At 40.3% G+C, this 25,712-nt stretch overlaps 1 protein-coding gene across 1 annotated transcript; it reads left to right on the forward strand.

The window, feature by feature from the left end:
* Positions 1 to 42: 42 nt before the first annotated feature.
* On the forward strand, positions 43 to 24,321 carry chn2 (chimerin 2). Its single transcript, XM_083918889.1, has 13 exons — positions 43 to 339; positions 7,509 to 7,547; positions 9,192 to 9,247; positions 12,689 to 12,720; positions 12,928 to 13,041; positions 13,190 to 13,460; positions 18,564 to 18,647; positions 19,681 to 19,765; positions 20,959 to 21,132; positions 21,402 to 21,479; positions 21,687 to 21,824; positions 21,921 to 22,026; positions 23,071 to 24,321. The coding sequence occupies exons 1-13, from the start codon at positions 291 to 293 to the stop codon at positions 23,240 to 23,242; spliced, it is 1,398 nt and encodes a 465-aa protein (XP_083775015.1). The 5' UTR covers positions 43 to 290; the 3' UTR covers positions 23,243 to 24,321.
* The last annotated feature ends 1,391 nt before the right edge of the window (positions 24,322 to 25,712 follow it).

Raw genomic sequence — 25,712 nt, forward strand, 5'->3', positions numbered from 1 at the left:
ACGGAGTGTATCCCTGTAGCGTGTCTGACTATAATTATCTGTGGCACCTTCAGTGAATGCGGCAGCGTAAGCTCCTCACCCAGGCGCGCAGCGAGCCGAGGAGAAGGCTCGGCGGATTCAGACAGACGGGTGGTGGGCTATGGACAAGACGAGACATGAAATAGTCACCGTGAGAGCCGTCAAAGGTGAAGCACGTTGGGACGCGAGTGAAATGGAGGCACCGCTGGTGACGAGCTACTGTGAGCGCACCTTGGACAAACGGGAATAACCGAGCCGTGAAACGGACTCTGATGGCAGCATCCAGCAACTCAAGCCTCTCAGGTTCATCTGTGTCCTCCGGTAAGAGTTCACACAACCCAGACTCAAACTAGACACTGAGGCGTTGCACGTAAGAAATAATAATAATAATAATAATAATAATAATAATAATAATAACAATAATAATAATAACAATAATAGTGATAATGATAATAATAGCCTAATAATAATAATAATAATAATAATAATAATAATAATAATACTCTGTGGGGAGTTTATAATTGTGCTTGTCTGTGTTTTTTAAACATGTCTGTATTGAGCCTAAAGCTAACTTTTTTCATTGTCTATATCTGCACTTGAACGTGCTTGGTAAACTTTAAACAAACACATTAGTAAAGTAGCTTCCTGTGTCTGCTGTGAATAAGGATTAACGATGAATGGACAGCATCAGCATCGGTTAAATCTGTATTCAGTGGTGGAAACATTGGAAAATTACACCTTTCATTTTGCCTAGGGATTATAAGGTTGTGACATGCAGTTCCTATGACGCTGTGTTTGGATGTTATCATTAGATTGCCAGTCATCTCGATAATTCCCTTATTGGCCTTCCACTTGGTTGACTGCAGGAATTATCTTTGGCATGTGTAGTTTACCATTTTCCAAAACGCAGCACAAGGCTGGGAAATTGTCTGGCATTGTACAAAAAAACAAAATCCCAATATGCTTTGGTCCAGGGACCTAATACAGTTCAGCCTGCCACAGTGTGCACACAACTCCAATCAAATCCTCTTAGCATATAATGAGGTATAGCTCAGCAAGGCATCTATTATATATTTGTTTAAAAAAGAGACAATTTCTGGGTTGAATTTTTACAGAATGAGAACAGAACGCGGGTTGGCAGCTGTTCAAACAAACCCAGAATAAAATAGCAGCTCCATGCTTGTTTCAGTGTCTATCCCATTCTGTGTTGATACAGAGCGTTGCTCGTGTTTGCCAGGGTATAAAGTACAAACCCCACTATCACAGCCCTGTTTGATGTGCAAGCCCTGCCAACAACCAGAGGCTGTGTGTGTGTGTGTGTGTGTGTTTGTGTGTGTGTGTGTGTGTGTGTGTGTGTGTGTGTGTGTGTGTGTGTGTGTGTGTGTGTGTGTGTGTGTGTGTGTGTGTGAGAGAGAGAGAGAGAGAGAGAGAGAGAGAGAGAGAGAGAGAAAGAGAGAGAGAGAGAGACCATGTGTGTGACAAAGGGAGGGAGAGGCTGTTTATAATACCAGGCTCAGCACTTTGGTGTATGTTTCTGCCAATATTTTCACTTTTACTGAATAGTCTAGAAAATGTGCAGCGATACTTTCGCAACCTATAAGAGCTTCAGGTTTATTACAGGGTGAGGACACTGTATAGTATACATCATGTTTGTTTTAACTCTCTCTGCATCCTGACCACACCACACGGCAGTCACATTTCCTTAGGTACTGCCCAATGGGAGGGACAGACAGTCGTTTCCAAGCTGATATAGCCTAAGGCGACCACATGCTTCACAGAGCATTATCTCATGTGTGCGTTTCAGAAAGCAGTGGATTTACTGTTTGACCACTGCTGCTTTAAGAGGAAAGTCTTTTCTCTCTGTGGCATTGGAGGGTTGTCATTACTTTTGGGCTCTCAATATAATTATCAGAGGTTACAAGCTGCGCTGCTGCCAGGGATAGAGTGGTTGTCACAAGGGTATTATTATTTTCATGCGGAGCTCTTTGGCAGTCAGACACAACATTTGAATAATCTTGTCTATGAGACATATGACTCAAAAATGAATCTCGGCTCAATTTCTGCTCCATATTAGGTCGTCTGTTTTGGCTGCAAACAAAGTGCTTGTGGTGTAGTTATTTCAGCTGCTTCTGGTGATAAGTCTATCTAGTAATCTTGTTTGTGGCAGGGTGTGGAAATAAAGTTCATTCAACTTGTGTCACTGATGACAGCTTTTTGTGCTGAGTATTGATTTATAATGGTGGCAAAGGTAATTATATTATGGGAGCAGACATTGATTGATTTCTCTACTTCCTGCTAATTATTGAAATGAAGGAACAATGGTATGCACACAAATGGCCTCGTAATGTATGGACTGCATTATAAACAAAGTTTATGCAGCCTGATTACACAGGTGAATAATAGTAGATGTAACCTACCGCTCATAATATGATAAGAGACAAACTGGAAGGATTGCAACAAGATTGCAGCACACATGTTGCAATCTCTTCCTTTCCTTGGAAATATATTTTTTTGGCTCTTCATTTAGATCAGGGAGATTCCTACACATTCTTGGCATCAGTGGGCATTGAAGCATGTACTGTACCAACAGCTCAACCATTTGCCAGACGGCTCCAGGAAATAAAGCTTTGAAAATAAATTGAGGGATAGAGCATGAAAGTATGCCTTCAGCTCCCAGCCTTAAATGACAAAATTGGTCAGGGAGGCTGAATTACAGCCATGTATTACAGAGAGGCTGTCTGCTCAACACAATCTTGCACATGTGTCTGGCAAATGCTGCAGTTCACCTCAAAATCTTTCCACCACATCTATTTCTTGTCCTTACCAGTTCAAATTATGTAGGACTGAATATGTGTCATGTATGCTGAAGGACTAAAATTATCTGCATCTTCTACAGCATGAGCGAAAGTATTTCAATTTTGGTTGAACATATCCCAGTAGTCAATCCTTTATTAATTACAACAGAAGACTCTCTCAGTGGAAGACACAAGGAAATGTCAGAATAAGATTATTAAGTTACACTCTTTCCTCGCTTAAACTCACCTACAATTCTTGTTAACAGAACAAACATTGTTGTCCAGCCCAGTAGCACAAAACACACTCCAGAGAGACCCTGTCACATATTATCTGGTCAGCACTAAAGGCAGTGTTGAAATACTTGTCCTGGACCAGTGTAATACACAGATGGTCTCCCTGCTGCAGCTCTGCAGCATCCCACTGACACGATAATGTGTGTGTTTGTGCGTGTGTCTTTATGTGCAGGTCTGTATCTGTATCTGAGTAGTCCAGAATGTGTTGTTTCTGTATGTTATTTGTGTGAATATATACTGGCTATAAACTATATTGAGGCTTTAAAAATATAAATGTGTATCTATTTTCTTTTTCTCTTTATTTATAGACAGACAAACAGACAGACAGACATATAAACATCTAGCGAAATACTCAAAACGGCATTTCCGCTACAGTTGGTGTCTCCAGGGCCACGTTTAGCCATGATGACGCACACGTACAAACAGACTCACATGGTAAAAACAATACGAGAGCGGCTGTGATGGCTGGTAATTAGTAAACAGCATAGAGAGAAGATGATAACTGTTAAATCACTGATTTCCAGCACACAAGACACAGTCACAAAACTTTACAGGTGTGTAGATGAATGTGTCAAAATCAAGGCCAAGTTCGAAATTAGGTGTGATCCTGGGGGCCGGAAGTAGGTAAGGGCAGCCCCCACTTAACGGCCCTAGCGCGATAACAGTGTAAGATACAGTCACACAACTTTACAGGTTTGTTGAGATCCAAAATGAAAGCCAAGCTCAAAGATGGGTGTGGTCCCAGCAATGGTGCTGGAAGTAGTGGAGTTGGAAGTAAAGTAGGGGCGATTACCCCGCCCCTGGCCTGGTGTGGCATTGCAGCTGGTGTTATCCATCACAAGATGGTCTCTATAAATGGTACAGAAGTCCCTGGTCTGATGCTCAAAAAGCTTGTCCCATGTGGTGCGATCGATTCCAGGATGTCCAAGTCCCGAAGACCATCTTGTGTGGGTATGTTTACCTGGCTGTAAAGAAAGAAGGCACTTCTACTTGCCTGACAAATGTGCAGTCATAACAGACATTGAATAAATTGTTACAATATTTAACAATCAATCAGTCTATATTTGGTGTTGTTGGGAATAGGGCAAGTGGAACATAACCAGTACCATTTTACCTCTGTACCTATACAGTATGTCATTCCATTGCCAGCCATGTCTGCTGGTATTTGTTGTGTGAGAGTATTTTACAGCAGAGCTACAGCTGCATATACAAAACTAATGCTTTATTAATTGTATCATTTTAAATAGTGCTATGGGGAGTTTTATATGGACTTGACATCCTTCTAACCAGATAAATTAAATAACTCCACACCAACGTCTTTATATCTTCTCCGTTGACATCAGCCTTTTTTTCACTAAATTGGGTCACTGTGAACAAGACTCTACACAGGTTGTAAAAAAGCCTGTTGTAATCCATGTTTTCTTTATACCTCAACACAAGTTATTATTTTATGTGCTGAAGTTTTTTTTTTGTTGTTGTTGCATGCGGGCTCTAGAGCAGACGTCATCTCCAGGGATAAACTTCTTAGGCGAGCTTGATCTTCATTCATCACACATTCTCTTTGTCACCAAAGCAAACAACCTCCGGTAATTATTTTATTGAATGTTTCTGTGTGGTGAGTAATGGAGGGCAACACAATTAATAGATGTTGCTTTGGGGGGGAAGAACCCTTTGGCTGCTCTAGAATTTTAAATTCTCCCTGATCATCAAACACTGTACAAACTCTGTGCTACTTAGAAATTCTTTTTGATGTTCTTTTTCTGTGTGTGTGTGTGTGTGTGTGTGTGTGTGTGTGTGTTTGGTTGAGAGCTGGTATGTACAGTGTAGCCTTATGTATTTGCATGTGTGTGTTTGTGCAAGTGTGCCGGTGTTTGCGTCAGAATCGACCCTTAAGAGCTCCCTTTTCCGAGCTGCAGTGGCTGCTGAATTCCAGACTGAAATGCCATTTGTCATTAAAAAGAATCAGATTGAAAAGTGAGTATTTGGCAGCCAACCAGATGAAATCACATTCTTTAAACAAGCCGCAGTGGAATAAATCTATCAGACTGTTGCCAGTGCAATGCACAGTGACAAAGCTGCACTGACAATACATTTTCCGAGGCAGCTTGGCCACACGTCAGCAAACTGAGCCTAGAGCCTATTTATTTGTATTTGAAGGCACATATACTATTGACGGCTTTTGCAACAACGTTTACTCTCGAAGCATCCACTTCTCAGTTGGGCTGCTTTTTCAGCATTTACATATTTATTCAGCATTTGATCATATGCACCTCTCTTGTCTTCTCTGTGTAATTAATGCAGCTTTTTCCAAAGTAACAGCACTATTATGATGAGAAGCAATGATGAGCTTTCGGTATGTTTGATAATGGAACTCCTGCTGCAGTGAGCAGAGAAAACAGCAGCAAGGAAATACTCTGATTGCCTGCTCCTTAAGTGCCGTCAGTTAAACAGATAAATATAGCAGAGTATATACAGAGACTTTAGGGGAATAAGTAAAACTTTCTTTTACATTGATGCCATTTAGTATATGAATAAGTACGTCAGTGCCCACATCCAACAAGTGCTCACTGGTTTTCACACCCTCTCAGGTGTGTTTTATTATTACCCAGAAAGGTGCGGCGCTGATCTGCTGATGAGTGCAAAGGAATGCTGTAAATGAGAGACATGTATCTTCTGGACCAACATGATTCATTATTCAAACAGTCAATTGAGTCCTTCAGGAGTGGGGCTGTGAGTTTAATAAGAGATATTACACTAAACATCTGAGAGGCAGATTAATCATTTATTGTCAGCTATTTTTTTCATTTGATATTTAGTATCATCTGCCTATGTGGTAGCTATAGACCACCGTGTTTGACAGGCTATGATTGCCTCACTGTGTGAACATGTAGGACATGCAGTAACATTTAGATATGCAATAAAATGTTTACGCCAATGGACCAAAACCTGTTAAGAAATTGCTCAATACTGTGAATAGCATCAAATGATTACCAAATTACTGTTATTAGAGGAAAGATTATTACTGTCTTGTAGGTGTACTATGTTTTAACTGATGAGTTAACAACATTTGCAATGTATAATTACCAGACGCGACAGCGATGCTGGTATTGTTTTCTTACCTTGTGAGTCTGTTTGTGTGTGTGGCATCACGGCAAGATGTGGCCCTGGAAACATCTACTGTAGGGGGAACTACCACAGAGGCAGTTTTGAGTATTTTGCCTGGTCTGTCTGTCCGTCCGTCTGTCTTTCTGTCTTTCTGTCTGTCTGCGGACAGATTTTGTCACTGTGATGGTGACGCATCCATGCAAGATGCAGTCACAAAACAGGTGTGTAGTTGAGATCAAAATGAAGGCTGAAAGTAGCCGTCGCTCCACCACTTAAGGCCCCTGGCCCGATTTCGCATCATGGCTGGTGTGATCCTCTTTCAAGATGCTCTCTAGTTAGAGTTTAGTTTGTAACAATTGTAAAAATAGTAGCTTGACATAAAAACTCCTAAGAGAAGTTCCATTTTTCCCTATAGCTTTTAAACCAATCCCTTGACCTTCCTCAACATATAAAGTTGCTGTGGTGTGAGACATGGTTAAAAAGTTTTGTCAGGAAAAAAGATAGTCACACACTTGGAGTCAGGATACAAAAAACAAATTAGATAATTTAAAAACATTTCAACATACAGTCTTCTTTAAGGAATGAAAACGTTTCGTCATCATTATTATGTTATGAGTAAAAAAACTGCTGCACCATTTCTGTCATAATGAGGGCAGGACATATTAATACACTACTGGCAGTGTAGTACACAAATTTTGCCACATTTTTTACTCGTTTAGTGAACACATTTTATTACAAGTCATTACTTTACCTGGCAGGTGCTATAGTAAATTTTCAGCTGCTACAGGGCATTTACTGCATCGCCTCTCTCTTTTCAAGTTAATATAAAAGCGCCATCAATATTTCAGGAATGTGTGTTCACATAATCATTAATCGGCCACCATGTTTCCCAGAGGAAAATCTTCCAGTGGGCTAAATTGTATTTACCTATATTCATGTTGATTGGTGTGTTTGCACTGTTGTCTTTGGGCCTGTTTCTTCTGGTAATATACATCAGGTATGTGCCGACACGATATTTAGCCAAACACGCTGACATCTTTATTGATTGTCCTTGAAGTGGAGTCACTGATTAGAAGTTTATTCACTGGTGCATCTCTAGAGGCACCTGCACTGCATGAAGCCATATGCATAATTATAACAGAGAGATAAACAACAGTGACATAATATGGCGAAGGGCTCACAGCCAGTCTGCTGGGAAAGGGGTAGAAATAGAGATTTTAATGAGAGAAAAAGGGCACAGTCTATTAAAGCTACTGAGTTAATAACAGAAACCTGCTTTATTTTTGTGTTTTACAGACCCTGAGGATTACCAGCCGCCCATATGGAAGTCCTACTGTGAGTAATGAATTCCTTTTTTAGTGTGACTCTTTAAATAAGGACACATTTATTTTGTGATATCATAAAGACATTTTTCTGTACTTTCTGTACTGTTTTTAGTACAATAAGATACACTGCAGGTTCCAAAAGGCTACGTATACGCATAAAAGGCACACACTCAAACACACTCCCCCACACAACACTCTCACACATGATCTCTGAGTAAAATAGGTTACCATCGCCCGGGGAAAATAGGATTTTCTACCTGCAAAGAGGCTCAGCGGAATTAGGGTACTCAGAACACCCACCTCATCGTACAATGTTTTTGCCACGTGGGAGGAAATAGGTTGACTCGTCAGAATATATGTGGTGCATTTGTGAACTAATTTCAGCTGGAATCTGTCTCTGTCCTTACAGTGAATACGGTTTAATAAATGACGATTTAAACCTTATCATATACATTTTTCCCAGTAATTAAGCATTGTCTCCTCTGTATAATTGGCTGATAATGCTGTTTCTGGAGTCCCCCATTTTCTTCTGACTCCTCTAATCCTCTGCTGAGGTATTTTTAGAGCTCACTGTGTCACAGGAAACAGTGAAGTCCAGATCTTGCTGGTTGGCTTAAGTCTGCTTGACAAAACATGAAAATTCACAGTCAGGAGTCTTCCTTCTCCTGCCTAGGGAATCCGCTGTGATGAAGACTTAGCTCAGCCTCACACAGCGATTTATTTTCTGTAGTACTGGTTGTTAGAAATTAGGTCACTGGTGCCATCATCAGCCCCTTATCCACTTCTCACAGGGTTATAGACTGCTGAACGTACGTGAGCACGAGTGCATTTAAGTATTAAACAGTAGACACTGTTAATGCTGCAGGATTTTTATATAGCGTCAGGTTAAATGTGGCAGTTTGTCAGATAAAAGAGAAACTCAAATTCTAGACAAATGAAAGATATAAAATTGGATATGAAAGAAAAGAACCACACTCAGCTACTGATTCTTCTGTTGTGGGAATATTTCTATCCTGACAGACATCCTGTTCTGAGAAACAACCAACATCTTTGGCTTCTCTCACTTTTTGAACACTAATTGTAATGTACTTATTCTGTGAGGCTGCTGAGGTGTTTGTGGTGAATACTCCAACTGGCACAAATCCCTCAATTCCATTTTCACTTTGCTTCACTGATTTACTTCCAGTTCTCCCAATACTTTAAGTACATTGGAGTTGCAGCATGTGTATATTGAGAAGTGTAAGTATTTGGGTTTTGCAGTTCTGTGTATTTGTAAATGCACATTTGGTGGGTGCACAACATGTCTTAATTCATACAAATGGATTGCAGATATATGGCACCTGTCAAGTAAAAAAACACTGATCGCTTGGCCTTGCATTCATAAGCTAATGTTATTACCTTTGCACGGAATCAGAGCTGCAGTCAAAACTAGACTTCAGGCTGTTAAATGGAGATATTGTTTGAAGTCCAGGAGTGTCCAGTGTCGGGAAGCTGCACTGCGTCATTGGGTGTCCTGCATGTTTCTTAAGTGTGCATTGAGGTCGTTATTTTGGTAACAAATCTTTAAAATGTATGTAATTACAACTTGCACTGGGCTGTGTACATAACTCAGGGGCAGAGGGCCTTAATTAACATCCATGTGTTTCTCTAACAGTGTACCAGCTACAGCAGGAAGCCCCGAGACCAAAGAGGATCACATGTCCTCAGGAGGTCAGTTCATCTGAAAAGCTGTATACAATAGGCTACTGTATAAGGCAGAAATGATTAGTTATATATTTTTTTACTATTGAAACAAATACAACCCGTTTCCAAAATAGTTGTGTGTAAAATAATATATAATAATAAAAAAGTAACTATAAGAATACAAACGGAATGCAATGATTTGCAAATCATTGAAACCCCATATTTAGTTGAAAATAGCACAAAGACAACATTTCAAAACGAAAAATGTAATTGTTCTTTTAAAATTAAATCCTCATTTAGAATTCGATACCAACAGCCTATTTCAAAGAAGTTGTGACAGGTTCATGTTTACCACTCTGCTGCATCACCTCTTCTTTTAACAACACTAATCATCTGGGAACTGAGGAGACCATTTTCTGTCATTTTGAAAGTGGAATGTTTTCCCATTCTTGCTTGATGTAGGATTTGAACTGCTCAACAGTTCAGGGTCTCATATTTTATGTTTCATAATGCGTTCATAATGATTTCCACAAAGAATTTCTATTTTTGACTCGTCAGACCACAGGACAGTTTACCACGTCACCTCAGTCCATCTTAAATGAGTCTGGTTTCTGGATCTGGTTTAATATGGTTTCCTCTTTGCATGGTAGAGTTTCAACTGTCATTTGTGGAAGCAGAGAGGAACACAGACGATAATTGTTGGAAGTGATCCTGATCACATGCAGAGATATTCATTACAGAATCATGCCTGTTTTTAATGCAGTGTCATCTGAGGACCAAAACACCATGGCCATCTATTTTGGTTTTCATCCTTGTCCTTGTGTCATCTTTTAGACGATGACATTACCAAACTATTTGCAATTCGCAAGTTTATGTTTATGTTTTTCAACAGCCAGCAAAGTCTTTCACAGAGTGGTGAACCCTTTCCCATCTTTACTCTCTGGGATGCTCTTCTTATTCCCAACCTGTTGCCTAATTAATTGTGACATGTTCCACCAGGTTTTTTATTTTAGCATTTCACAACTTATCTTCGTTTTTGGACACAGGGTTGTAGAACTACACACCAAGTAGCTGCTGTTAAAAGGATTTTAATGATGTGTGATGTGCACAGCATTCAAATCTTTTGACAGGAGCTACTTGGTGTGTTGATCTGTTTGTTTCAATTATATTTCTTCTATCCAGCAGCCATCCCATTTGGCAGGAGTTTGCATGCCTTTTTAAATGTTTCTTTATATGTTTATTAACCATTTAGTTTGCTAAATAAGAACAAATAATAGCAAATGCCAGTGTCACAATCTCAGAAACCAACAGAGAATCTATATCCAACATAGAAAACCTGTCATACCTTACATTTGAGTAGCTGGAAACAGCAGTTGATATTTTACCATCAATCGATTCATTGATTCATTCTTTCAACTGCATATGGTTGAAAAGAAATGCCCAAACCATAGATACAAAAACTCATATTAATAGTAATCTATATTTCATACAAAAATATGTGATACAGTGTGCTTCAAGAAGAAAAGAAAATAAATATTAAAAGACAGGTGCGAGAAATGTGAGCATTAAAAACATAGCACAATGATTCCTTTTCTTTCTTTTTTTGTCATGTGATAAAAATGGTACTAAGGTTCAAAGTGGACCACCTGCTGGCTCCATTTATTTATTTTCAAAGGCAATCGTTTTTCCCTCTTGCTCCCAAAACCATTCTACCAGACTACAGCCACACTACAATCTGTAAATTCTGTTTTCACTCTCAGATTTAAGCCTGGAAAACATTCACAGAGTAGTGATTGAGTCTGGCAGCTGGAAGCCAGACCAGTCAGTAATCTATATGGAGTGACTCGCTGCGTCTTGAAACTCTCACACCTCACAAGTTAGTGTTTAAACACAGCACCATACTAGAGTAAGGAAACTGAGCATGATCCTCCAACTGCATGGTTTATTCTTTAAATATATTTTCATGCTTGAACAGGCTGCGTATAAATAATTTTAACCATTTTATAGGAAAGAAATAAGCTTGAATTTGAATATACTGAAAACTGCTTGGTTTTCATCATACCCTGGTGTTTCATCAACACAATCACTCATGTCCACCAAAAATCTTTTAATCATTTAAGTGTAACAATCATCATGTTTGTTTGTTGTCTCCCGGTGTCTCGCTCTGGACACGGAGCAGATTATATAACTTTTCATGTGAATATTCTTCCGGGATAATCTGATCATTTTGTTCATTTGATCCTTTCAGTGGTTTGAACAGATAGAGATACTGCTGTACTTACTGTAATGTGCAAACATGTAAAAACGTCTTTTAGATGATTTAAAGACTGTCTGTTCTTGGACACCATAAAAGATCCAACAACTGAATGTTCTTTGGAGGCTTCGAAGGCTTCCAGAGTGTACATTTTTTTGTTTAGATACCTTGAAAGTGCTTGAAAAGATCTTAAATTTTCCTCTTTACCCTGTCTGAATGAGATAACTGCTAATCATATTTTATGTAGCTAGCATATTTAACCTAAAAGATTTAGAGGATAGGTTCACAATTTCCTGAATCCTTCTTAAAAAAAGGGAACTGTACTAGTACGACTGTAACTTTGGATGATATCCATTTGATTTGTCCAACTCGGACAGCTGAAGCCTCATTAGCTTCAGACTATGGAACTGATTTTTGCAAAGAACAAGGAATGTGGATTTGATGTCTCCTCATCACTTATATTGGAAGTGACTCTCATTTAAAGAGTACAAATATATCAACTCATAGCAAGCAACAGGAACAGCATAGACTTTATTCCCTCAGCTCTGTGAATAAAGCCAAGGAACAGATATACAAATATACTCTACGTGTTACTGCCCTCACTGGGAGAACTGTCAAGCTTCTATTGTACAGCTAACCTGAAATGATGCATGTCTCATCCTATTTTGAGTCTTGCCACGCTATGATGAGCAAAGTGAAATTTCTGGGCTGGCTCTGTGAGATTAGTGGCTAGCCATTAATCCAAAGCACGAAATTATGTTTTATTACCAAATCCTATACAAAGAGTTTAAAAAAGAATCTACACTATTGTCTGTAAAGATGTATGGAAAGACGGTCTGGATAATGAAAATGTTAGATGACATGTTGAGAAATGTTTTTTGTTTTTTTAACGCCATATCCTTTGATCTGTAATGCAGACATACAGCACACACCCTAGCGTGACACAATAACACACTAAATATTAATTCTTTGCAGCTGGCCGACTATCACCAGCTGTTTTCTTGCTCGGCCTATAATTCATCTCCACACTCTGTGATTTGGCTTTATGGTTTGGTAGCTGCGAATAGATGTGGGGGCACAGATGGAGATAATCTGTCCCGTGGTTTGGAGTCCTTTATATTTCAAAAAGGCCGTAAGAACAATTCGCAAAGCCATTTAATTGATCTTTCATATCTCACTCCTCCAGCTAATGTGTCTTCTTCTCTGCTTTACAGATGGAGAACAGACCCAAATACTACGGCAGAGAGTGAGTGTGACTTGATTACTCTCAACGTCTCTATGTCTTCCCCTCCCTAATATTACTATGCAGAGAATGATTTTTCTTTATCATGACTGCCTTGCATTAGATGGGGTTTGGATTTAAGTTGGTGGATGTGTATTTTATGTGTATGTATATCTCATGACACTAGCGGAAGAGTTATATGGACTGCTTTTTTTTTTTTTAAATCTACAGGTTTCATGGCATGATCTCTCGAGAATATGCAGATGAGCTTCTAGCAGGAGCAGAGGGTCCGTACCTCATCAGGGAGAGCCAAAGACAGCCAGGGACACACACCTTGGCCTTAAGGTAGCAACACCATCAGTATGCAGCACAGAATCCCCTGAAAGGTCAACCCTATCGGCAGCCCAGTCATCGCTCAGTCTCCACCTTTTATTCATCCACTCTACCGATTCCACCTCATCTTTACTCTCCCCGTCTTCACGTATCAATCCAGGTTTGGGCACCAGACCCTCAACTATAGATTGTTCTACGACGGGAAGCACTTTGTCGGGGAGAAGAGGTTCGAATCAGTCCATGACCTTGTGACGGACGCCCTCATTACTCTCTACATTGAGACTAAGGCAGCGGAGTACATCGCCAAAATGACCACTAACCCCATCTACGAGCATCTCGGTTACACCTCGTTGCTCAAGGACAAGATGGTGCACAGACTGAGCCGTGGACGCACAGAACCCCGAAGAGTCACCTTCCAGAGAGATGAAAGGGTGAGTTTTATGTAAGTGGACTGTACTTTTGTGTGCACTGTCAGTGGTGTAGATCAGAGAGGAGTGAAAAGTACATAGTGGAAATGGGTAACCATCTTGTCTGCCTCTGCCAAGGTAACAAAATACACATACCAGCACCTAGGAATCCCTAATTACTTTTTATATCTCATTTCTTTCATCTGATATATTGAGATGACTATTTTTTGGCCGAGGCCAGTACCTTGGTTGAGTTTCATTGTCACAGAAATGTTGCCAGGTAAACTCATTGAGAGTGATATTGATTCTCTCGTCTCTTGGCGTGAAAGCGGATAAGCATATTTCCAAAAATGTCAGAATATTCCTTTTGGGCGATAATAGCTTAGTGCGGAGGAACAGGGCTTGGTAACGGTTCAAGTCTCTGTATGAATCAAGTATAGACTGTGGACTGGTAGCTGGAGAGATGCCAGTTCACCTCCTGGGCACATCCAAAGTGCCCTTGAGCAAGGCACTGAACCCCAAACTGATCTGGGTGCTTTTCCATGGGGAAAACCCCTTGATCTGACATTTCTCCATTTAATGCATCTACAGTATGTAGGGCCCCTTTATGCATGTGTGTATTGCGACCCTGTAAGTGTAATATGATGAACAGAGTAAAAAATAAATAAATATACTTATTTCTTTCTTTCTTAAAACAAAGAAAGCAAAATAAAGATGTAACCTTTGCCCCTGGTATAATTGTGACATTTTAGACTAACTCGTGAATCAGTGAGGAAAAGAAAATGATCAATAGATTCATAGAAATAATTGTTAACTGCAGCTCTATCGTCCTTGGAAAGAGAACCCTGTGGGAAGGAAGCATATTCATTATTTCATTTCGAACAGTGAGTAAAGTTTTTTCACAATGTTCCAAACACTTTAAAAGACAAACTTTATTTAAACCAAGCTTGAGGTTTGTTTTTCAATATTTCTAGAATGTTACAGAACCAGCCTGGAACCTGTTTTCTGTTTGTTATTAAAAGACTCCAGTCACCTATGGTCCTAATTGTCATATTAATCAAGACTTATTTAAAAAAAAAACTTGGTACATGTAAATAGTATATTTCCCCTGGTCATGTGATAGACAAGATTTTGATTTACTTCCATGTTGCTGAACATCTCCAGTCCATTCCCGGTAGGATGAGAGCTCTACTGAGAGGACACTTTGTCCTGTGAGTGAGACGTATATTATCTCTGTAGCCCCTTGGGGTATTCACTGCTGCCATGCTTGGTTGCGTCCTATGAAAGGTAATGATGACCAAGGGGACTGGGACTTTGCTCTGCTTGCCAAGCATATCAGACACACTGATCTTGGGTGTGACAAATTGCTCATTGTTGTCATTGGCACTCATGAGTTTTTTGTTGGATTAAAGTCTGTGAATGATTTATCAATGAGGAACGAGGAATGTGTGTTTTCTTACCGGTGAAGAATCCTAACTATCCTTCCACTAGGTGGCACTCTTAACTTGTTTCCTCATCTCTGTTTGAAGATAACACGACGATTCACACCCAGCTCTTTTTATTAACAGATACTAATATTCACACCCAGCTCTTTTTATTAACAGATACTAATATTAACACCCAGCTCTTTTTATTAACAGATACTAATATTAACACCCAGCTCTTTTTATTAACAGATACTAATATTTACACCCAGCTCTTTCTATTAACACAGCCAACTCTTTTTATATCAGATACTAATATTTCTTTGGGATTGGATGAGCTGTATCCTTCATGTGTCTCTCAGATTGAAGACCAGATTTATTGCTTCAGGGGAGTCTTTGTCTTCAATATGTCAGCCTGTAGTTTATCAGTCAGTGACAGACACTTGTCAGCCCTGTCAACAGGAGCGTCAGAAGTAGTATTATTATCACCAGTCGTCAGTTTGGTCTCTGTAACACATTGAAATATGAGTCATTAATGCCGCCTTTTGGACCTAATGGTCATCGGTCAGCCAGCAGTCCATTGACTTATAGTGGTTTCACATACGCTTTGAGCTACACATGCCACTACCAACTTCTATGAAGCCCTTAGAGCAGAGGACTGCCCTCATAAGTGCTCTAAGACATGCAGACTAACCTTCGTTTGCTTAACACACAGTACTGTATTGAACATGTCCAACACTGTTGCCCTGTGTTTGACTTGCAGTTTATAATGTTTTAAATTTCGTGGACTGCAGCCCTTAAAATTAACCTCTACTTGGCGAGTAAATCTGGAGCACGTCTCTGTCAAAATGTCACATTGTCAGTTATCTTAGTGCTATTGTAAAATTTCATATTCCTCCTGCCAAGTTTTCTAAACAAGCATCTGAGTCAGTGACAGCTGTGACGACAGCAGGATTTGTCAGACGTTTGAAAGCCACATGCCAATCAAGGTAGAAAAATGTTTTCTGTCTGCTCGAATATAACATGTTCGAGAAGCAGAGACCCGACTTGATGGCTCAAATCTGTGGATGCTTTTTGAACTTCGTCTTTACCAATTACTGAGCCACACCCTGAGGCATTACAGCCACAGTGGCTTCACTGTATAGTCAACACGCACGTGTATTTGCTCGGTGTCAGGTTGATACCGCCATATTGCCGTGACTGCAAATTCTTGTGTAATTAGAATGCACCCAGAAGGTGAGAGAGGGGGGGATACTTGACTCGACCTGTAGATCAACCTCCTGAATTTACTTATTTTTTCGTGTGGAGAAATTTCCTCAATGACCAGAACGACTGCCAAATTGGTCCTGATACTCATCACACTGGTTTAATCTCAGTGGGGCTCTTGACAAGCTGGTCTGCTCAAATGGCCTGAAAAGATTTCCAAAGAAATCCTCTTGTTGTTTGTACGGATAATGACCTGTTCCCTCCCGAGAGTTACACACTATAAAAACAGCCATTTTACATGTTTTTGTTGTACATTAAAATGTAAAAATGTTCCTCACAGCAAGCATTCATTTCATTTTCAGCCGCAGACACAGTAGATCAATTTTCAGTGTTCTATAGTAAGACAAAACTTGCAATTTCTTTTTTTTTCCATTTTAAAATAAATGACTGATATCTTTGACTGCTATACCCTTCACAGTATGTCTTTTTGTCAGAGATGTTGTTAGGGCTTTGTTGTTTGGTGATGTGGGTAGTTGTATCCTGTTGTCTTACTGTGTCAGTGCCCGCTGTGCCGTTTTCCCAATGATTCCAAGTACTCAGCCACAACAGACTCCGCTCAGCTGTGCTCTCACAAAGCCTTGCAGGAATAAAAGAGCCCAGCCACTGAAAAGAAATCAGAGATTGCTGTGTGACCACCTTTTGTGTCCTTTCTACCAAGCTCTTCTTTAAGAGACAAGAAGCCATCTGCCTACAGACAAAGAGCCCCCCATCCCAACCCCCTCCTCACTCCAACCTCTCAAGCTAAAATATCTGCGAGTGATCTATTCCTCATCTGTCCCCTCAGACTTAGCTGCAGAGCTGAATAGTTTGGTAAGGTATTCATAGGTCTTTTCAAGGAATGTCAGCCACAATGACAAATGCCTTCACCTGTCATGTCACTCTGACAGCGCTCAGCCAGTTAACTATTGCCCCCCAGATGCCAAAGACAAAAAATAAATAGTTGGTACACAAGAGGCCCGCAGCAATTTTTTTTTTTACTTTGCTTCTGTCTGTAAGCTGCCAATCCTTTCATTTTATCTCAGCTTTGCAGTTGCCCTTTGGGTTTTTTTGCTCTCTGCTTTACCACTCTGCTTTTGCTCAAGCTCTTTATCATCACAAATCCAATGCTTGCTGGCTTTATGGCCTCTCCTCTCTGTTTAATACATCAGTTCAACCTTATGTTCGGGCTTAGCTGTTCTGTAAAATAGCCGTTTGGCATACAATCGTGCAGATGTTTGTTATTTGACATGTAGTTCACACTGCTGTCAGTGTTGTGCATCTTGGTTCAGGGCTTCTTAATTAATTAATAAAAGCTGTAAGCCTTCTGGTGTCATTTACTGGTTGTTTACAAGCAGAGCTAATAGGGACAAATTCAGCATGAACATAGCAACAGCCCCCCACCGCCAAAACGCTATATGGCTGTAGATCTGCAAATGAGCCTGCTTTGGGATTTGACTTGGATTTGGGCACTGTTGGATTATTCCCTATGTAAAGATTATGGCAATAATCCCTTCCAATCCCAGTTGATGGTCTGGCTCTGCTGGCCCTCCGAGACAAATGATTGTGATTGGCTTGAGTAGTCAGAGCGTCTGGATGATCCAGTCTGGATGGCAGTGTGGGGAATTCCACCAGCCGACTGACATTGCTGGAGGTCAAGATCTGTTTGAATTATGAGGGCACAGCCTCAGCCCTGTCATGCCAGAGAATCTTTGGTCAGACTTTGAGCAGTCGACTGACCTGTTTAGGAGACCCAGCGCTGGCCGAGAGCTGCTGGCAGTTGAGTGCTATCTCCAGTTAAGTGAAGTGGAGTGTGTCCGGAAGGCAGTGTGCTAATGGGAGTGTGCTATGTGCTATAAAGAGGGCGTCTGCACTATTGATTGTGCTTTACAGAACTATTGAGCCGTGTGAAGCGGTCCTGACAGCACCCGACCGCCCTCACTCTCAACCTCCTGGCCCCTCCCTATCAGGGACCCTGTTCTCTCTCTCTCTCTTTCCTCTTTGGGCGTGTGAAAGAGGGCCATTGTGTGAGGCACACTCCTGCCTTCAGGCCGCCCACTACCAGTCCCGTTCCCTCTGCTCTTCTTGCTTGCTGCTGCCACTGGATTCAGACCAGATGCAGAGTCAACCCCGTGCTGGCTTTCATCAATCGCCCTCCTGGGTCAGAGGGGAGTGGAGCGTAGCTGCCACCTCTGTGCTGGGCTGTTGCCGGCAACGTCTGCTGCACAGCACCCACGTCTCTCCTCCACATCTTTCCCCAGAGGAGATGGAGAGTCTGTGGGAACCCGACCAGGCTAGCATGGAGGCTGAAGAAAACAGAGGAGGGGAATTGATTACCCACAAGGCTAAAAGACAAGAGAGGAAGCATCAGGAGCTGCTGGCTTTGGCTCTGGGTGTCAAACTGGGGTGCAAAGGAACACTTCTCTGGAAGCCTATTAAACTGTTGGCATCCTGTCCACAGATCTCCTCACCTCTTGTGCGACGGAGTGCCTTGAAAGATACACCAGAGAAGCAGTGCTCCTATGAGAAGATACACAACTTCAAGGTGAGCGGGTTTTTTAAAGAAAAGTTTAAAGGTTGCTGACTACTTGATATAATGATTTATATGTGTATATATAATTATTCATTTCCCCTTAAAGAGCAAATAGATTTTCATTAGTTTTCTATTAGCGCTCAGTTTCTTTGCAGTGCTTAAGTAATCCCAAAGAGTGATCCATTTAAAGATGTGTTTTTGCCTGCCTCAGATGTTTGCTCGTCCCATCATAGACCATAGTTTGTACTGCTGTTTTGATGAGAACACATGCAGCTGACACCCATGTGCACTGAGGGGAACTAATGCACACACTGTATTGCAACCCATTAGCAGAGCACAATGATCAGCATTGATTTTAAAGCTCTTAGATCCTATTTTTGTTTTCAGGCTGCTGATTTTATAAAACAAAAAAAGTTATACTGTAGAGTGCATAGCACATTGTGGAAAGCAGAATAGAGTTGTGGTTCTTTAAATATACAATAGAGAATTTAGGGATACTTTGCCTCTGGGCGCCTCAACATTCTTGCAATTGTATCTTTGGTTTCAGTTAACATGCAGGCTGTAATGTCCCCCAGCTTTGTGTATATCTCCCTTTGAAAAAGAACAAAAACCATCCACTCTCCACCTGCCGTATGCCCACTTCACTCATCAGTCTACTACTACCTATTCAAATTACCAATGAAGGTGTGTGTGTGTGCTTGTGCACGCAGGTGTGGCTCCATTTGCCATCTTGTCTGTGTTTTTAGGGTGCATGGTGGGTGTACATCTGTTATTTTGACTTGCAGGCCTGCCTCTGTGCCTGCCTGCATGTATCCGATTGCCCAGGAGCAGATGCCAGACACATTATAGTAAATCCTTTAATCTGTCTTATATATACAAATACTCTCATTTGGCGAGGGGTCCCGTCCACTGTAGTTTGGGATCACAAAGTAATCTCTGTCCAGTACATCAAAAGGGATTCTCTCTTTGGACTGGACATAGCAATGATTTGCAATATATGCCGTGTGTGTTTGCATGTGTATAACCATGCCATCTTAAACCCCAGGTACATACCTTTCGAGGGCCGCACTGGTGCGAGTACTGTGCCAACTTCATGTGGGGCCTCATCGCCCAGGGTGTTCGCTGCTCAGGTAACTATACACTCGAACATCAAAGTTGCATGTCATGTGCTACAGAAAGAAAGTCACATATATCTTGAATTACACAAGTAGTGTACTGTATGATCCGTGTCTAACTCTGTCCTGCCCTGGATATTTCACTTACATAAATCCGTCTGAAATTTCTTTTTGTTTACCATTTTGATTGATGGTTCGATCATGTCTTCTGGCTATTTTCTTGGTATATCTGTGACAAACAAGTCTAGATCCATAATCACAGTCATGCCAACTGAAAGGCTTTTTTCACAATATCTTATTTCCCTTATAACTGGCTAATGTGCAGAGAACTGCCATGTGATGCATGACGCTTACAGCATTTGTATCCAAATGTAAGTTGTGAAATGTAAGTAAATGTCAAACACAGGGCAGAGGTACTGTAATTGTTGTCCAAATATAGCAGCAGATCTAAGTGATTGATTGCGTATGAGAGTAGTTCACTGGTGTTTTCATGGCCTCCATGGTCACAAGATTCGTGCACTGCACAGACACAGTTATGAAACTGATGAGCACATCAGTGGATTTGGCGACTTTCTCCCGAAACAGAGTGTTTGTTGTTGAGGCATTTGCCACGCTGATAAGCCAGAGGCAAACACTGGTATCATCAGACACCTCATGTGCTATGTGAAACAAGGAGAGACTTTTTTTTGTTCCCTCTCAGTCCTTGTCTAGCCTCTATTTTTTCTTATCTCCTGCTACACTCTCTCTGTGAACACTGACTAAGAGCGAGGACTTCAATCAGAAGACCAGCGTTAAAGGTGCTCAGGCAGTAAAAACATCTTTGTGACAGACGATTTCAGGCAGACAACGTCTAAAATCAAAACCTTCATTCCAAGCCGCCACACAAGCAGGCGGCACGGCTTATGCACACTGCTCTTGCCAGCTGTCCAGCAGGTTCCATGTGACTAAAACTGTACAACAAGACACACAGGCACACAGTTTAACAAGAACCCCGCCCATGCTGACATATTCGCTGTTATCTACCTGCCTACAAGTGCATGGTGACAGCTTAGCTGCAGCTGTGCTGTCTGACAGCGCAGTTTATCACTGACTCTGGGAAACCTTTTCAAACTGCTGTCTTAAGCCTGCTGTGATGGTCGTGTTATTATCAGTCTGAGACTAATCTCTCCCTCTCTCCCTCTCCGTTTATCTCTCTCTTGCTCTTCTAGATTGTGGGCTGAATGTACACAAGCAGTGCTCCAAATTGGTTCCCAGCGACTGCCAGCCGGACCTGCGCAGGATAAAGAAAGTGTTCAGCTGTGACCTCACCACGCTTGTCAAAGCTCACAACACGACACGTCCCATGGTGGTGGACATGTGTATTCGAGAGATAGAGCTGAGAGGTAGAATGTGGTTAATCAGTCATCACACTAAAATCCATCAATCACTTCAGAGAAAGGAAAGCAGGACATAAAGTTTGATTATTATATGCTTAACTCAAACATTCAAGTATTCTGAGATTACTCGATTAGAAATGTCACCTATAGTTTTCTTAGAATAGATGCCTGTCTTTCCTCCAGCTCATTTTTAATGCCAAATGGAAGGCAGATGATTCAGAGAGAAATAAATCCTCAAAAAACCGAGACACACGCTCCCCTACTTTTTGTTCCAGGTATGAAATCTGAAGGTCTCTACCGAGTGTCTGGCTTCTCAGAGCACATAGAGGACGTGAGGCTCGCCTTTGACCGAGGTTTGTTCACATCAGATTTATTTGCCGCAGGATTCTGGTCGCTGAGGTTTTAGTTCACGGGTTCATACTTTTAAATGAGACGCTTGTTTCAGCTGCAGTACAGCACGAAAAGGCACTATTTTGTGACGTACGCAAGAACATTCAGCCTTTATGTATAATTGTATCCAAGCATAAAATTACATGTCAGTCATATTTTTTCCTCAACAGACGGTGAAAAGGCAGACATAAGCGCCAGTGCCTATGCAGACATCAACATCATTGCTGGTGCTTTGAAGCTCTACTTAAGAGACCTTCCAATTCCAGTCATTACGTTTGACTTGTACTCCAAATTTATTCAAGCCGCAAGTAAGAGCTCGCCCACTCTGGGCTATTCCAAGCCATGACTGTGTTACTGGTGCTCTTCAGTGCTCTGATACTAATCATGTTACTCATGTAATGCAGAGATTCCAAATGTTGAATCCAGATTGGAGGCCATCCACGAGAGTTTGCTGCAGCTTCCCCCAGCCCACTACGAGACCCTACGCTACCTGATGGCTCACCTCAAGAGGTCAGTTCATTCACACAAGTCATCAATACAAGGACATACAATATATTCAGTTCCTTTATGTAAAGAACTAAAATAAAATCCCTTGTAAAGACCAAAACTAAAAATGAATTATTCCTACTAACAAGTATTGCGTGTATGGCTAAAGCCTGATTTATCTTCTCTTCTGGCATCTTCTAGCATCCTCCTTGAGGTTATATTCCTTCATTACAATGAACTTGGGCACTGTAGTTAATTTTGATTCCACATACACCATATTACTACCGTAAATACTCACTAGAGCCCCAACTGTGTATTAATCTGCAAAATATGAATGTATTAAAGGGGATATACTATAGTATATCAGGTTCACACTAGGTACTAAAACACCTTTACATTATTTAATTTAGAAAAACAATTTTTTTTTTCATATTGTCTGAATATACCTGCATTCACCCTTTGTCTGAAACACCCCCAAAAAAGCCCTTTCTGCTCTGATTGGTCAGCGTCTTCGGGTCTTATGTGCTCTCTTTGTCTCGAATGATGCTAATGGCACTGAATGGACACTTTCTATATATATATTGTATAGTTGTGATATCACAACAGTACAGTACAAGTCCTGACTGCTCGTTTAAAAGAACTGGTTCTGAATACGGGCTGTGTGCATTTATATTTATATATATATATATATAAATATATATAAGTATTTATTTAACACCTTGACCTGCTTTATAATAAAAAACGACATGAGAATCTCACTTTTTACGTTATGGGACCTTTAACATGATTTAATAACAATAATGTAATAAGTACTGTTTGACTAACATTTGTTAACATCGACAGTGCCCAGCATTTTTAGGAAAAGATTTATCCTGTTTAGCCACAGAAAGAGTAAAGAATTCTAAAAATATTGAGAGACGGACTAAAACATTGTTGGTTATGGTCTTTTGATGAAAATAAAGGAACTATAGAATAATGCCAGATTCAAATATTTTAAACATTTTCTTTTTTTGTATTTGTCTAAATTGTACTCTCCTTACAGACTAGTTATTTTGTTTTGTCTTACAGGGTTACACAGTTCGAAAAGGACAATTTAATGAATGCGGAGAACCTAGGGATTGTCTATGGTCCAACACTTATGCAACCACCGGAGCAGAATGCCCTGACAACCCTGAATGACATGAGGCAGCAGAAACTAGTGGTGCAACTTATGATAGAGCATGAAGATGTCTTATTCTAAGGATTGAGCCATGCAGGCCTAATAACAGAAACGAAGGACGTTTATTTATTCCGTCAAAGAGGAAATTCAAGCCACCTTGATTCTAATGAAGTTTCAGAATAGTTTGCAATCAAATTGAACTTGAAACACTTCTCTCTCGCATGACAGTTGAAGTTGGTTTGGTGTCGACATTGTCTTGTTACTGTAAGTTTGGGGTTTTCATACCCAGCCAAGACCATCATTTTTATATTAGGAAAGGATCAAGTCTTTTTAACTACATACAGTGCTGCTCTCTCATCTCTTTAATTTGAAGACTGTCACTACCTGGTGTAGACTCATGATGTCATCAGCTGTGTAAAATCGGCCTCAGGCAGACCGTCAATCAGTGCCAGTGCTGTGTAAACCAAGCATCACAGCAGCAGCCAAGTTAATGTTTCCCAGATTACATGTGTGCATATTGTGATTTAAAATGGGAACGCTGGTTAAAATGTCATTGTAGAGCAAATCAGATCATGAAATGATGGATATTTTAACTGTGTGTACTAAAAAAGACAGGTGAGACAATTGGGCGCTCATGAAGCACTTTTTTGCAACAAGTGTAAAGATTTATTTTGTAAAGATGTTTATTTTGTCTTTTACTCTGCATCCTGTTCTTTTGTCACAATAATATATACTGTTGAGGATGATGTTTGTTGAATTGATGTAAATACAAAACTAATGACAAGAGAAAAAGGAGACAGTGGATTTTCCATTTTCATTTCCAAGTCACTCAGTGTTATGATGAGGAATACACAGGTGGATTAAATCCTGGTCATTTTAATTAACATGTCATATGCACACATGGTTGCCAGTTTTGTTGTATTTCCATTTACATGCTGGACATTTTCAAGTAAAAAAAAATATGATCTGGAACCATTTCTATTTCCTTTTTGTGTGCCAGTAACATTGCTCGGGCCAGTGGTAGCCATTCACTTCACAGTGCCATAGAAGTTAATAGTCATACCACAGCTGTACCGAGCATGTTTCTTTCGCAGTTGGTTCAATGTGATTAAGTAAATCCTTTCTACAAATCCATTTTATTAAAATGTATTTTTGTGACAGTTGCAATTAAAACGTGTGATTTATCAAATGTTGATTTATTAAAAGGAAAGTAAACGTTAGATAATGTGACCTGTTGCAACTTTTTTACACAATGTTTAACATAATCTTACAGCAGTGTGCTCACTGCAGAAGAGGTTCAGTGAGGTGAAAGGCCCAGCCCTATGCTAGCGCTGATAGCTTGTAGCCTGAAGCACAGTGAATCACAGGTATGTGGTTAGCATTTTTTTTTTTAAACTTCTGACAGCTTTTGCCATATACTTGTATTTTCCATAGAAGTCATTGTCTGATATTCAATCTCTCTTCCCACTCATACAGTTTTTCTTGCAGGTGTGGTCAGCAGGTTGGCATTTTGCCAGATACCATATAAACTTCAGTGAGAGAAGAGTTGCACCGCAGTGTTTGCACTGTGGCTTGCTCTTTTAATGGCACTTTGTCTCTTTCACTGAAATCTGTTTGTGGTTCCTGAGAATATCACAGGTGCATGTCTACCTTTATCAGAACGTAATCTCAACCTTGCAAAACAACAATATCATATCTGTTATATTTACGTATTTAAAGAATTGCAATAAGATTAGTTTGTTAAAGTTGGTGACTAAAATAACTGTTGAAACCCCCACATGCAGTATGTCTGTATAGTATTACTCATAGTGTGATTTTCATCAGCTCTATGTAATGGAGCAACTGTGATATTATGTCCTACAATGGCTTTATTGCTCAAACTTGAATACCTTAAGCATGTGATGCTGATTATTAGTAGCCTTGGTTATGGGAGAAAGAGATTGCATCCATTTGTGGTAAATTTAACTTGGGAGGCTTTATACGTTTACTATCAAGATTCACTATAAACATATTGGAGGTATGTCGACTTATATGTCACATTTCAGAGCAGAGTATCTCAGGATTTTCCCCTTCAGCTTATGTATTTTCTCAAATAACTCGTAAATCAACTCAAAAACTTTGATTCAAAGTTCAAAAGGAGCAATTTGCCTTTGGTTTTAGGCAGTGTGTCTGTTTATACACTGCAACATTCATATTTTTGATGCCACTGAGGGGATTTGATAGTTGCTTAAGGCTGACTACAATAAGCTATACATGAACTGAAAATCTGAAAATTATTTCCGTGGTATTCCTTTAAGGCATAACACAGGATTTGGATTATTCCTCACGGCAAGTGACTGAAACCTTTCCATAAAAGCCTACTGCATACTTCGGTGATTAATACCTGATGGCATGAAATGGTATGTGACGGTACTTTTATTTTTTATAAATCTAGAAATCTAGAGGGACCCGTGACATTACACTGTTGCTGTTTTGTTCTGAGGTTTTATCTGAATAAGATTTGTATGTATGATACAAAAGTCTTGGACAAGAGTGCCCTCTAGTGATTAAT

Source organism: Echiichthys vipera, assembly GCF_963691815.1.
Source record: "Echiichthys vipera genome assembly, chromosome: 8".
Lineage (NCBI taxonomy): Eukaryota > Metazoa > Chordata > Actinopteri > Perciformes > Trachinidae > Echiichthys > Echiichthys vipera.

Excerpts from the sequence above, each read along its gene's own strand:
- chn2 (XM_083918889.1), top strand. The coding sequence starts at position 291 with ATGGCAGCATCCAGCAACTCAAGCCTCTCAGGTTCATCTGTGTCCTCC. Across the intron at positions 13,042-13,189 it reads ACACACACCTTGGCCTTAAG|GTTTGGGCACCAGACCCTCA; the intron begins GTAGCAACACCA and ends GTATCAATCCAG. Across the intron at positions 18,648-19,680 it reads AGAAGATACACAACTTCAAG|GTACATACCTTTCGAGGGCC; the intron begins GTGAGCGGGTTT and ends CTTAAACCCCAG.